The sequence below is a fragment of the Corapipo altera genome, unplaced genomic scaffold (genome assembly GCF_003945725.1).
Source record: "Corapipo altera isolate COAL_440 unplaced genomic scaffold, ASM394572v1 50, whole genome shotgun sequence".
NCBI classification, from domain to species: domain Eukaryota; kingdom Metazoa; phylum Chordata; class Aves; order Passeriformes; family Pipridae; genus Corapipo; species Corapipo altera.
In genome coordinates, this window is record NW_020884889.1 from 13,536,580 (window position 1) to 13,547,893 (window position 11,314).

General features: G+C 38.6%; 1 protein-coding gene across 1 annotated transcript in view; it reads left to right on the forward strand.

Moving 5' to 3' along the window:
• CHRNA7 (cholinergic receptor nicotinic alpha 7 subunit) overlaps positions 1-11,108 on the forward strand; it is a 39,250-nt gene extending 28,142 nt beyond the window's left edge. Inside the window, exons 5-10 of the mRNA XM_027644451.1 lie at positions 886-965; positions 2,155-2,322; positions 2,715-2,909; positions 4,169-4,255; positions 4,893-5,002; positions 7,077-11,108. Of these exons, the coding sequence (XP_027500252.1) occupies positions 886-965; positions 2,155-2,322; positions 2,715-2,909; positions 4,169-4,255; positions 4,893-5,002; positions 7,077-7,595 (1,159 nt within the window). The 3' untranslated portion in view covers positions 7,596-11,108. The remainder of the gene's footprint in view (positions 1-885; positions 966-2,154; positions 2,323-2,714; positions 2,910-4,168; positions 4,256-4,892; positions 5,003-7,076) is intronic.
• The last annotated feature ends 206 nt before the right edge of the window (positions 11,109-11,314 follow it).

The window sequence follows — 11,314 nt, forward strand, 5'->3', positions numbered from 1 at the left end:
AAGGCACAATACTATAATGGCTATATGTCCATTGCAATGCTAAGTAATCTAAATATCTCTACAAAAGGTTTCTGGGGTTTAGTCAGCAAACTTACTTTCTTTTCCTAAGAAAGAGTCATTATTTCGTCATCTAAATATTTGAAAGTAGGTTGTTTCCCGTATAGAAATTCTTAAAATGTTAATGCCTAGTAAATTCCCAGGACATTGTGCCAGATGTAGTTGAGATATTCCTTGGCAGTAGCTGCCAATTCATAATTTGGAGCATTCTCCAAGTAACATTATGATTCTTTTCTAGAGACTTGTAAGACCAGCACACCAGGGTGGTCCTGGCCAGCACCACTGCACTGACACTTCTAATAGGAGCTCTTTTTCCTTTTTTTCTGAACCCAGTTTGTGGGTTCTGAGGTAGATAAAGAAGGCTGGAGCTGCATTGAGGAGTCTTGTGTATGACAGGTAGTAATGATGTTCAACCATGCAAAAAAGGTAGGAAGACACAGACCCTGGAGGATCCATCTCCCCAGTTATCATCAGCTGCTGGTAACGTAGACAGCAAGAGAACAGAGTTACCTGTACGGGTGCTTGAGAGGTTTTTAAAAAGAGCTCACTTTCCAAATGGAAATCAATGGAGCCAAGGCACTGTAGGGAGTCTGCTGGGACAGGTGAGCAGCAGGAATAGGGTGGCTCCACCTTCACTAACAGCTGATAATCAGGAACAAACCCAACAGTATCAGACCAGTTACACTGAGGCCACAGAAAACTGGTGACAGGAGAAAAGCTGTCAAGCTTTTGGGGTGAAATAATTCTTTTATGAAGAACAGATTCATCTCAGATATTCTTCAGCCAGTCAAAGAGCATATAACCCCTTTTGTTTCTTCCCTATTCTAGTGCTGATGAAAGATTTGATGCGACTTTTCACACCAACGTTTTAGTCAATTCTTCAGGACACTGCCAATACCTGCCCCCAGGTAGGCTGTTAGCATGCCACAAATGTTGATAACTCAGACCATTTATGCATGGTGTGGTTTCAAATTTGACATCAATTCTCTGATATTTTATTTATCTGGCTAGCATCGTCTGATAGATTTAAATCTAGGTGCATTATGAGTTACATTGTTACATCTTTGTAGGAAAAGCACCACAAAGATACATGTTTTGTCACAAGTATATAAATAATTTTGTCATAATGCACAATTTCAGAAGTTTGGAAGTATTAAAAAAAGATAAAAAATAAAATTCCTTACTATAAAGAGCTATGGTAATGCCTCTTAATAAAAATTTATTTAATTAATGTAGTGTTTCTTTTACTAATATGTTGATTTTACAGTAAGATACTTAGTAATATCTTGGATGTATTTCTATTTGAAATGATTCACTGGATGTTTCATCAACACAATTTTTATTCTGAGAGGAAAGTAGCCATTTATTTGATATATGACTGACTTTGGATATATATCAGTGGAGCACTGCTTCTGTTCCCCAACTCAATTAGCATAATCATTAGATTTAACTCTTCTCAGAATCTGAATTTTGGAAACTACAGCAGTAGAGCCAAGTGCTTTCCAGACAAATTAGTTTTTCCACCTAAGATCCCAAGAGGATTTCAGGGATTTGCCTGTTATTCTTTTGATTTAAGATATTCCATTTGGTGGAGGCTTTTCAATTCAATTCTGAAAGCTGCTAAAGGACAGGGCCTGACTCAACAAGTGAAAAATAAGAAGCTAGCTTTCCTGAGTACATCAAGATCCTAGAAATCTAATAGTCCAGCAAATAATATTTCAGGATTTCTTATATTTCAAGATTTATTACTTTAGTCAGTAAAAGAAATAGAAACAGGTTACATATTCTGCTTTGTTTCTTTCTGAAATACAGGATCTAGAAATCCGAGCTCTTCTATAAATATTCTCCCACTATGTGCCAGAATGGAAAAATTGATCAAGAAATAGTTTGTAACATCAATACATTAATGGTACAGTTCTTTCCCTTTTCCATGACCGACTTTTGCTCTTTACATGTCAAGACATGACTGAGGTTAAATACGCTTTACGAGTAAAAAACAGAAGGCGTGATGTAGAACAAGTTCTGGTTAAAAAATGTACATGAAATTCTGTGGAAGAAGCATTTAAATTCGGTGTTCTTGTTTCAAATCCCATCTAGGCATATTCAAAAGCTCCTGCTACATAGATGTGCGCTGGTTTCCATTTGATGTGCAGAAATGTAACCTGAAGTTTGGATCCTGGACTTATGGAGGCTGGTCCCTGGACTTACAGATGCAGGAAGCAGATATATCTGGCTACATTTCAAATGGGGAGTGGGATTTAGTAGGTAAGCTCTTGATTTCTTATTTACACTGTGAACTTGCAGCCTTGTCCCCACTGCTGAAATGGATGGAATAACAATCGTGAAATGAAGACAGAAATTAAATTAATAAATGCCCTGGCTGGTGGCATTTGAAACTGTGACAATGGGTGTGAGATGCAAATCAACATAAAAAAATAGTTGGCAAATTTGCTGCTTGAGTTCTGTAAGTATCTTTTATCTGATTTTCCTTCATGGTCTGAGAAAAAATTACTTAACTGGGCATTAAGCTTAAAGAAGTAGCTTTATCTGTGGTAAAACTTAGAAAGCTACATTTATCCTTTTAGAAAATAATTGCTACATAATATACAGTTTACTCACATTAATTTCTGGTTTTCTTCCTCTTTCCTCCTACACAGGAGTTCCTGGGAAGAGGACTGAGAGCTTTTACGAGTGTTGTAAAGAACCCTACCCAGATGTAACATTCACAGTAACCATGAGACGTAGGACTCTCTATTATGGACTCAATCTCCTTATTCCTTGTGTACTGATATCAGCACTTGCTTTATTAGTTTTCCTGCTTCCAGCAGACTCAGGAGAAAAGATCTCACTAGGTAAGTTATTAATAGGATATTGTAAATATGACTAAACCAAAAGAAGTTGTCCTTTTAAAAATTCCTTTCAACAGTCTTAGTAAGCAGGAGGAGTAGCCTGTGGGTCCTGTTTTGGCTCATGAGCTATATTTTTACTGTTTGATGGTGAACCAACAGAAGCACAAACAATTCCTGGCTACCTTCTTTAAGAAGCAGGGGCTTATTTTTTGACATTTATTTGCTTAACAAAAATCTCAGATTCATTAAATAAAGCTTAAGTTTACAAATAGGCATTTGAACACTTTAACATGGAATTCTTCTCAGTATTTCCTTTCAATACTGAGTTGTAGTAAGAGCCTACGGTGCCTTCTCAGAAAGATTGATTCTAACTGCTCCTATTTTACTTTTTACAGCAAATTTTAACTGAAGTATTAGTTTGTGAAACAAATCTGATTTTGAGTGTTTGATCTTTAAGATGGAGGTTAAATATGTAAAGAAACCTTTAGTCCCATACAAAAATTCAGATGCACTGGCTTCTACTAAGTAGACAAAGCTGTTTAAAGGTAGAAACAAAACTGATATTTCTCCAGAATGAGTAGTAGCCTCCCTCATCAGGTAATAGCCTCCTTAAACAAGTAGTCCCTCCCAATATTTTAAGATTAATTCTCTGTTCCTAAATCTTTCCCAGCTGGCAATGAGTCCTGATTGTGTAAGACTAGTCCTGAGAAAACAGCCTTGTTCTAGAAAGATGGGAACTCATCACTGAGCAACAGAAGTCAAACTCTAAAAATCAACAGTCAAGAGTGCTTGGGCACAGCTCCCTGCAGAACCCAACAGCTGATATCAGACAATATAAAAGTCTATCCAAGAGAGCAAATCTGCTTTTCAGGAAATTTATGCATTACACCACCTGTAACTTCCATGACAATTAATCAAGTGTCACATGCTCAAACACTCAAAATCACACCATGTTTCTAAAGAAAACATGGTACAAGAATTGTTTTGATTTACCTCAGCTAATTAGCAAAGGGTCAGAAAAGTTGAACAGTTACAAGGATCTAAAAATATCCATGTCTGTACAAGCTTTGGTGCTACTTTGGCAGCACTGCTCCCTTGAGCTGGAGTTGGTAGAAGAAGGACAGGAGCACCACTAACATGCTGGTGCAGGCACACAGTGGGATAGATCTCGCAAAGAGCACTCCTTCAGATTCATTTTGTTTCTCTCTCTGTTGTAGTTACAAGGTACTGATCTAATTTCATACCTCGTGTTTATCTTTCAGGTATCACAGTTTTATTGTCTCTCACTGTGTTCATGCTGCTTGTGGCTGAAATTATGCCAGCGACCTCTGACTCCGTGCCCTTAATCGGTGAGCTTGGATTCGCTCGGGGTTGTTGGTCAGACAGGGTGCAGTGACGGGCCCAAAGGGCAGCAGGGAGGCAAATCCCCACCTGTACAGTGCCCCACTGCAGCTGGATTAGGAAAATGCTGCCAGTTGAGGAGAGGCTCTGGTGGTGCTCTCTGCTCTGAATGAAGCAGAGAACCTATGTGTATTTGGGAAAAGCACAGGGGAGTCAATTTTCCATGGAAGATTTGTTGCAATTTTGACAGAATTCACCAGATTATGCTCTGTATTCCTAACCTCAGTTAGAGCTAAACATAATGGAATCTGCCCCTTGTAATTGTTCAAACAAAAAGAGAAACTTTTCAAAAGAAGTACTAGCCAGTCTTTATAATATAGGTTAAAGAAAATTAGAAGACAATTTTTTTCAAGGTTGCTTAGAAGAGATAGGTGCTCAGTTCCAGAAAAACAATTGCTAAACATTGGCTCTAAACAATGACTGATCTTTTTGCTGTTGAGAAGTCTTTCAAAAGTACCTAAAGTAGCATGTGTATCACTACACTGGGAAAAGAGCTAAACACTATGTATGCATGTACATAAACAGGTCTTACAAAAGCTATTATCACCCAAAGTATGTTGTTGTAATTATCTGTTTATTTTGCAGCTCAGTATTTTGCCAGCACTATGATTATTGTTGGTCTTTCTGTGGTTGTCACTGTTATTGTTCTACAATACCACCACCACGATCCAGATGGCGGAAAAATGCCTAAATGGGTAAGGTTTGATTTTCCTACACTGTCCATTTCATAAATGTCCAGGTCAGGGATGTGACATAGCTGAGGGCATGTGATCGCTTCTTACTGTTAAAAACATATAAATCCTTCCTAAACATTTTGTTTGGAAAAGTGGTTTCACCAGAAATGAGATGTTTTGTGTGGTTGGTTTCTTAGAGAATGTGTGTGCAAGACAGAGAATGAATATACCTCCACTTGCTCCTAATATCCCTCAAAATAGCTATAAGCAACTCAGGATTTTGCTAAAACTATGTATATAAATGAAGGGGATTTTCAAATAAGCTCCAGACATCTGAAGTGAAACAGATAAAAGAAAAGAGTAAGGTGCTGCTGGAGATGATCAATGCATGAACTACACTACCCTCAAGGTGCAACTGCTACATATGTAGCTGCTGTCCAGACAGAAGCATCCATATCCTAAAAAGCATTTGTTAAAGATGGCTGTTAAAGGGGAAGTGAAACTTGCTCTGAAAATCCTGATCTTTGAATCTCAGTTCAAGAACATCTATGAAGTGCAAAGAAGAATTAAAGCATATTTATAAGCACATAAGACTTTCTTTACAATGTACTTTTACGAGGGGTTGTTTTTACAGAGAACATTATGCTCATATTGGTTTACTACACACTGCTGAGAATCATCAGCCAATTGCCTCCTCTTCTGACTTCCCCCAGCTCACAGGAGCATCAGGCATTTCTGCAGATGGAGAAACCTTTCTCCTTTTTTCTCTCTAGAACAATGAGTTGTTATTATCCTTACGAGCCAGAAAGAATGTGCATACAGCAGTGCCCTGAGGATAAGAGATAATGAGATATTCCCTGGCCTATTTTGGAGTAGTGACTTTAAAATAAATTTCAATGAAGAGAATAAAAGATGTATCTCTTTAGACTCATGTTTGATGGCTGAAAGGGAAGAAATATTTAGAACTGAGCCAAATGTCCTCAGAAAACAGAGTACTTGAGGTTGAACAGTGAGCTGTCGTGTTGAGAAGCTGGAGACCAACAAACATGAGTTGGATACTGGTGGATTTTGGATCAGGCTCACAGTTAACGAATATTATCCTTCTTGGTGAACCTTGATAGTGTAAAGAGAGTAACAAGGAAAGACCTGTCTCTGGTTAGGATGCTTGTCTGGATATAAAATCTACTCTGAGTGGCAATCCACAGTCAGAATAAATGGACCAAATATAATTATAGTGTAAAATTTGCATATTATACAAGACAATAATATTTCATTAGTGCTCTGGAAAAGAAATGCTGGAATGAGACTTTAAAATCTGATTGAAATGAATTATAGAAGCTTTCATCAGAACTGGAACAGTCTCCGGCTTGCCTGCACTTTTGGTAAGGCTGGATTAAGGCAATGTGGAAAACAATAGAATAATACGCACTGATTAAGTCTGAAAAGTACTTTTTAAATCAAAGTAATTTTTCTGTCTTTTCTCCATATTATATCAAGATCTGTTTTCTAAAATCTGCAATCAACTGTCATGAACGCAACGTGAAAACAGAGCCAAACCATTGTGAAGCTGGGTGGTCCAGTCCAGTATAGAATCTGTTTGAGCAGCCCCTTCCAAACAGTAATGGCCTGGGAATTTAATATTAGAGCACAAACACAAGTAAAAGAATTGTAAACTTACTAATTACAATTCAAAGTATTGCTATTAAGACTATTACAAAGTAACCCTTCTTCAGTAAGTGTTTTGTTTTGTTGAACCCATGGTTTCTAGTGAAGGTGGAAAAGATTCCTGTACCACTGTTCAAATGCCAGGAAAAATTAACACTATTTGGAGACTGTGGAGACTCCCATCAGAGGAAGGGGAAGTCCTAGTGCTCCTAGTCAGTGTGAGGCAATCAACAGCACTGCAAGCTGGCAATCAAGCAACCTCAGTGATTGGCAAATTAATCAGCAGGAAAACTGTCCCCATTTTCTAGAACTCCTGTTCAGAATAAGCAGAGACCATAGACCAGACAGTCCCCCGGGCTGCACCAACACCAACAGCACCCAAAGACAGTGGCTGTGTGAAGAGATGTTTATTCTCAAACTTTTCTTTCAGACGAGGATCATCCTTCTGAACTGGTGTGCTTGGTTTCTGAGGATGAAAAGACCAGGGGAGGAGAAGGTGCGTCCTGCCTGCCAACACAAACAGCGGCGCTGCAGCCTGTCCAGCGTGGAGATGAACACTGTGAGTGGGCAGCAATCCAGCAATGGCAACATGCTCTACATTGGCTTCAGGGGGCTGGAAGGGGTTCACTGCACACCCACCACCGATTCGGGTGTAATCTGTGGGAGGATGACCTGCTCACCAACAGATGAAGAAAACCTGCTGCACAGTGGCCACCCCTCTGAAGGTGACCCAGATCTGGCTAAGATTTTGGAAGAGGTGAGGTACATTGCAAACCGGTTCAGAGACCAGGATGAAGAGGAAGCCATTTGCAATGAGTGGAAGTTTGCAGCCTCTGTAGTGGATCGGCTCTGCTTGATGGCCTTTTCAGTCTTCACCATCATTTGTACAATTGGTATTTTAATGTCAGCACCAAACTTTGTAGAGGCTGTGTCTAAAGATTTTGCTTAACTCCTAACTAGAACCTGCTTCTCTGAATGGTATGTAGCAAATAAGAACGTGGGGTTTTTGATTGCTTGTTTCTAATGAGTGTACTGCTTCTCATTGTCTGCTTTCTTTTGCCCCCCTCTCTGGTCCTGAGTTCCTTTTGGAAGAGTGGCACCATTTCGGAAGGGAAGCTAAGGATTTCTCTCTAGGCTGCCTGGGCACAGCTCCTTTGAGCACTCTTTTGTGGAAAATGCAGTGGCTGCGAGTCCCTTCAGAATGACAGAGTGTTGCACCACAGTCTCTCACACACGTTTGAACTGGCCATTACAAGATAAGAGGTAGACAATGCCAGAAATGTCACTTCTTCCAGATTTTGTTATAAAGGATAATGTGGTCCATCTTAACTATTAGAATGAGTGATTGTAAACACTGATGTTTAGGAGGGGATTAAATCCACATGGATGCTCAAACAGCAGAGAGAAAAGGGAGAAATAGTTGGCTTTTCAGTTACTGCTTCTTACTGAGCTGTCATGTGTAGCTCTCCAGCTCACTCACAACCAGTCAGCCTGTACCTCCCTCCATGCACTTTGAATAGAGCAGAAATGACTTTCAGAATTCTGAATCAAAGATCTGAAAGTTGAGGGGACACACCATATAATGTGTCCTTCCATATCTTTCTGGATCTGACCTAGAAATATGGCCTGAATTCTTAAACAGGCTTCACAGTAATTTGTGCAGTGTTTACTACTTCTTCCTTCTCCCCAGAAAGGCATTCTTCCAACTGATGACCTTTTTAACTACCAAAAAGAAAAATGATTGATTTAGGATGCCTTTATCATCACTTGTTTAAAAAAAACCCAACAACCCCCACACTTGTCTCTTTACTGCTAACCAGACTTCAGTGTGGGAAAAGCAACTCAGTGTCTTGTACAGGCTTAGGCATAAGTGAGGACTCAAAAGCAAAGAAGCCATTAAATCCTGAGATCAATGTTTTCATTTAAAAATTGAATGTTTGATCTGCTGTGTGCTTAGCCTTCTATAGAACTCCTTCTGTTGAGTCACCATAGCATTGTCTTTACAAGAAAACTGCACCTTTTCTGCTCAGTTTATCATCAGATGAGTACTAATGAATAATAAAGTTTTTCAGGTCTGATACAAACTATGAAATGTATAAATATACATTTATATATACATAGCATATACATCCACAGAAAGGTTAAGACTTAAATACAAATTCTCCTGAGCCTGGACAGGCTTTTGCAAAGGCAAAACTAACAGTTCATGTGACTTTGATGTCTTAATGAAAAGGACTGAGCTGAGAATACCAGGACCTGAAACTTTGTGTGTACAAAATAGCTGAGAATTAATCCTTTGCTGGCACACCAGTATTCCCAACCAGTGATGTAAGTGGTAAAAGATGTGGGGGAGGATTACTTTAGCACTGGTTGCTTGTTTTATCCTGCAAAATCCCCATTTTTTGGCTGAGGTCTTCGGAGACACAAACAGGCCTGTTGTACCATGTTTTTACTGTGAAATAAACTCAAGGCCTCACTTTATCTTCTAAAATGGATTAAAATAAAGTGACTGAAATGTTTATTCTCCCTAGGTAATGATTTCCTTTTCAGAGTCTGCTCCCCTGAAAGCAGGAGAATCAAATTTCATGTAAACCAAACCTTAAGTCACCACAGGTACCATCCATCACCTGAGTGAACACCTTGTGCCAGCACCTTCCTGCCTGAGATAGGGCAGGAGGAGTGAAAGGCAGGCAGGATATCTCTCATGGTTTGTGAATTCTGTCCTCCTGAAGGTGCATTAGAATCTTACACTGCAAAGACATGAGCAAATCATTCAACACCTTGAAAGCTCATCCTGAAACCATAGAATGACCTATAAAGGAGTTATGTTTTCAGGAACAAGGATTAAGAATAAGCCATGTAATAATTCCTGCAAGTAGTTTCTAGTTTGTAGATTGCATATGAATGGGAAACTTTGAGTCCAAAATCTGAAATGTGAGTTTTGTTCACTTGTGAATAACTACACATATCATGTGGCAGGTGCTGCTCCCCTGAGTAATGTTCCTAGGCTGGGATTCCTGGTGGGAATGTTGATTTGCATTGGTAGTTTTCCTCTCTGCAAGTATCCCTAAGTAGCTATGTAGAGTGTTCCATTTAGTCTTTGTAAAGTTTTGGGGTCCTCCTGGAGAATAATTTTCTAGGACAAAACGAAGACTTTTGAGGACTGTCTTGCACAATGGGACACAATTAATGCAATCATGATACATGATGCATGTAATGTAGGAATCATGAGAGTCCCTCTCTTTGCACCCAAATCCACCTACAGTATCTGTAGAAATCATCTTGCTAAATACAGGAGGATGGAGAAATCAAGTTACAATTTGACAGTAAATTTCGTTGTCAGTGACAGACACACCTGGGCTTAAAAACTGGAGCCTGGTGCTTGGCCTTTAGTGAAGTCCTGCCAAAGTCTGTAACACAGAGTTTGTGACACGGTCAGAGAACCCCAGAGGTGTGAGACAGAGGAGCTGTGAGACACCAGCACTCTGCCTCCTCCACTGCCTTCATGGCTGGCAGGATTCATGGAAATGCACCAAGGGGACAAGGGAATCCTCATTTTCCTGCTGTTAACACAACCTGTAAACATTTGGTAGTAAGTTTATTACACATTTTAAATATAACAGTGACAACTCCTCCATTATGTTCTTTTGCACCTGTGAGTCCCATTCCCCCATAACTGAGCTGAGCAAAATGGGTATGTTTCTTGTCAAACTGTGTGTGTCAAATATATTTGTGTATGCTAAACAATATTTTGATCTAAACGCTGTGAAAAAATATTTATTTACAATTTGGGCATAGAGATGGAAATTAAATTCTGTATACAGTATGTGTATATAATATTAAAGACTACATATTGATGGGAAGGATCTGTTATAATCTTAAGAGTCCAGAGGGTAAGCAAGTGGTTCACCACAACTAAGCTGTGGCTTGCCTGACAAATTCAAAAGCTCACTCTAGAGCTCAGCTGTCATGTACAGTACTATGTGTGAACAATGTATATTGCTTTTTCTGTTTTTATATTGAATTGTATTGAATATTTAAAAGACTTTTTAATATTTTAAAAATTTTATTTAAGTGTTAATGCCAAAAAAGTTCCAAACATAAAATTAAAAAAGTTAGTTTTAAATACAGATAAATTATTTAAACAGTACTTAAAATATTAAATTATTTTATATAGGAATTGATAATAATACGTAAGACTTTTTTTAAATTCTCTTTACAGTCTCTAGCTGCAAGATGTAGTCTCAGTTCACCTGTGACATTTCAACTCCTCACCTTCTTTAACAAGAAAAGAAGGTAAACCAAAGCCCCAGATTTTCTTTCCTTTTGTTATACTACTTTTTACATTAAGAAACATTGCATAAAGGGCATTAGAAAGAGATGTTACATCTGTCAGGTACTGATTGTCATATAAGCAACTCAATACCTTTTCAGTCCAGTACGAATAAAAGATTTAGATCAAGAGACTTTTGATTCTTTCTCGTTTTGCTAAGATGGAAACAAACTCAAGTGGTAGAAAACACAAATAGCCATAAAAGAAAGAAAAATGTCTTTGGCTATTTCAATCTGAGATGACAAAGTTCTTTGGTAATTAAAAACACATTCATATCCTCCCAGCAAACCAGTCCCACACCAAACATGTATTACTTCAGTCTTACATAAGCAATC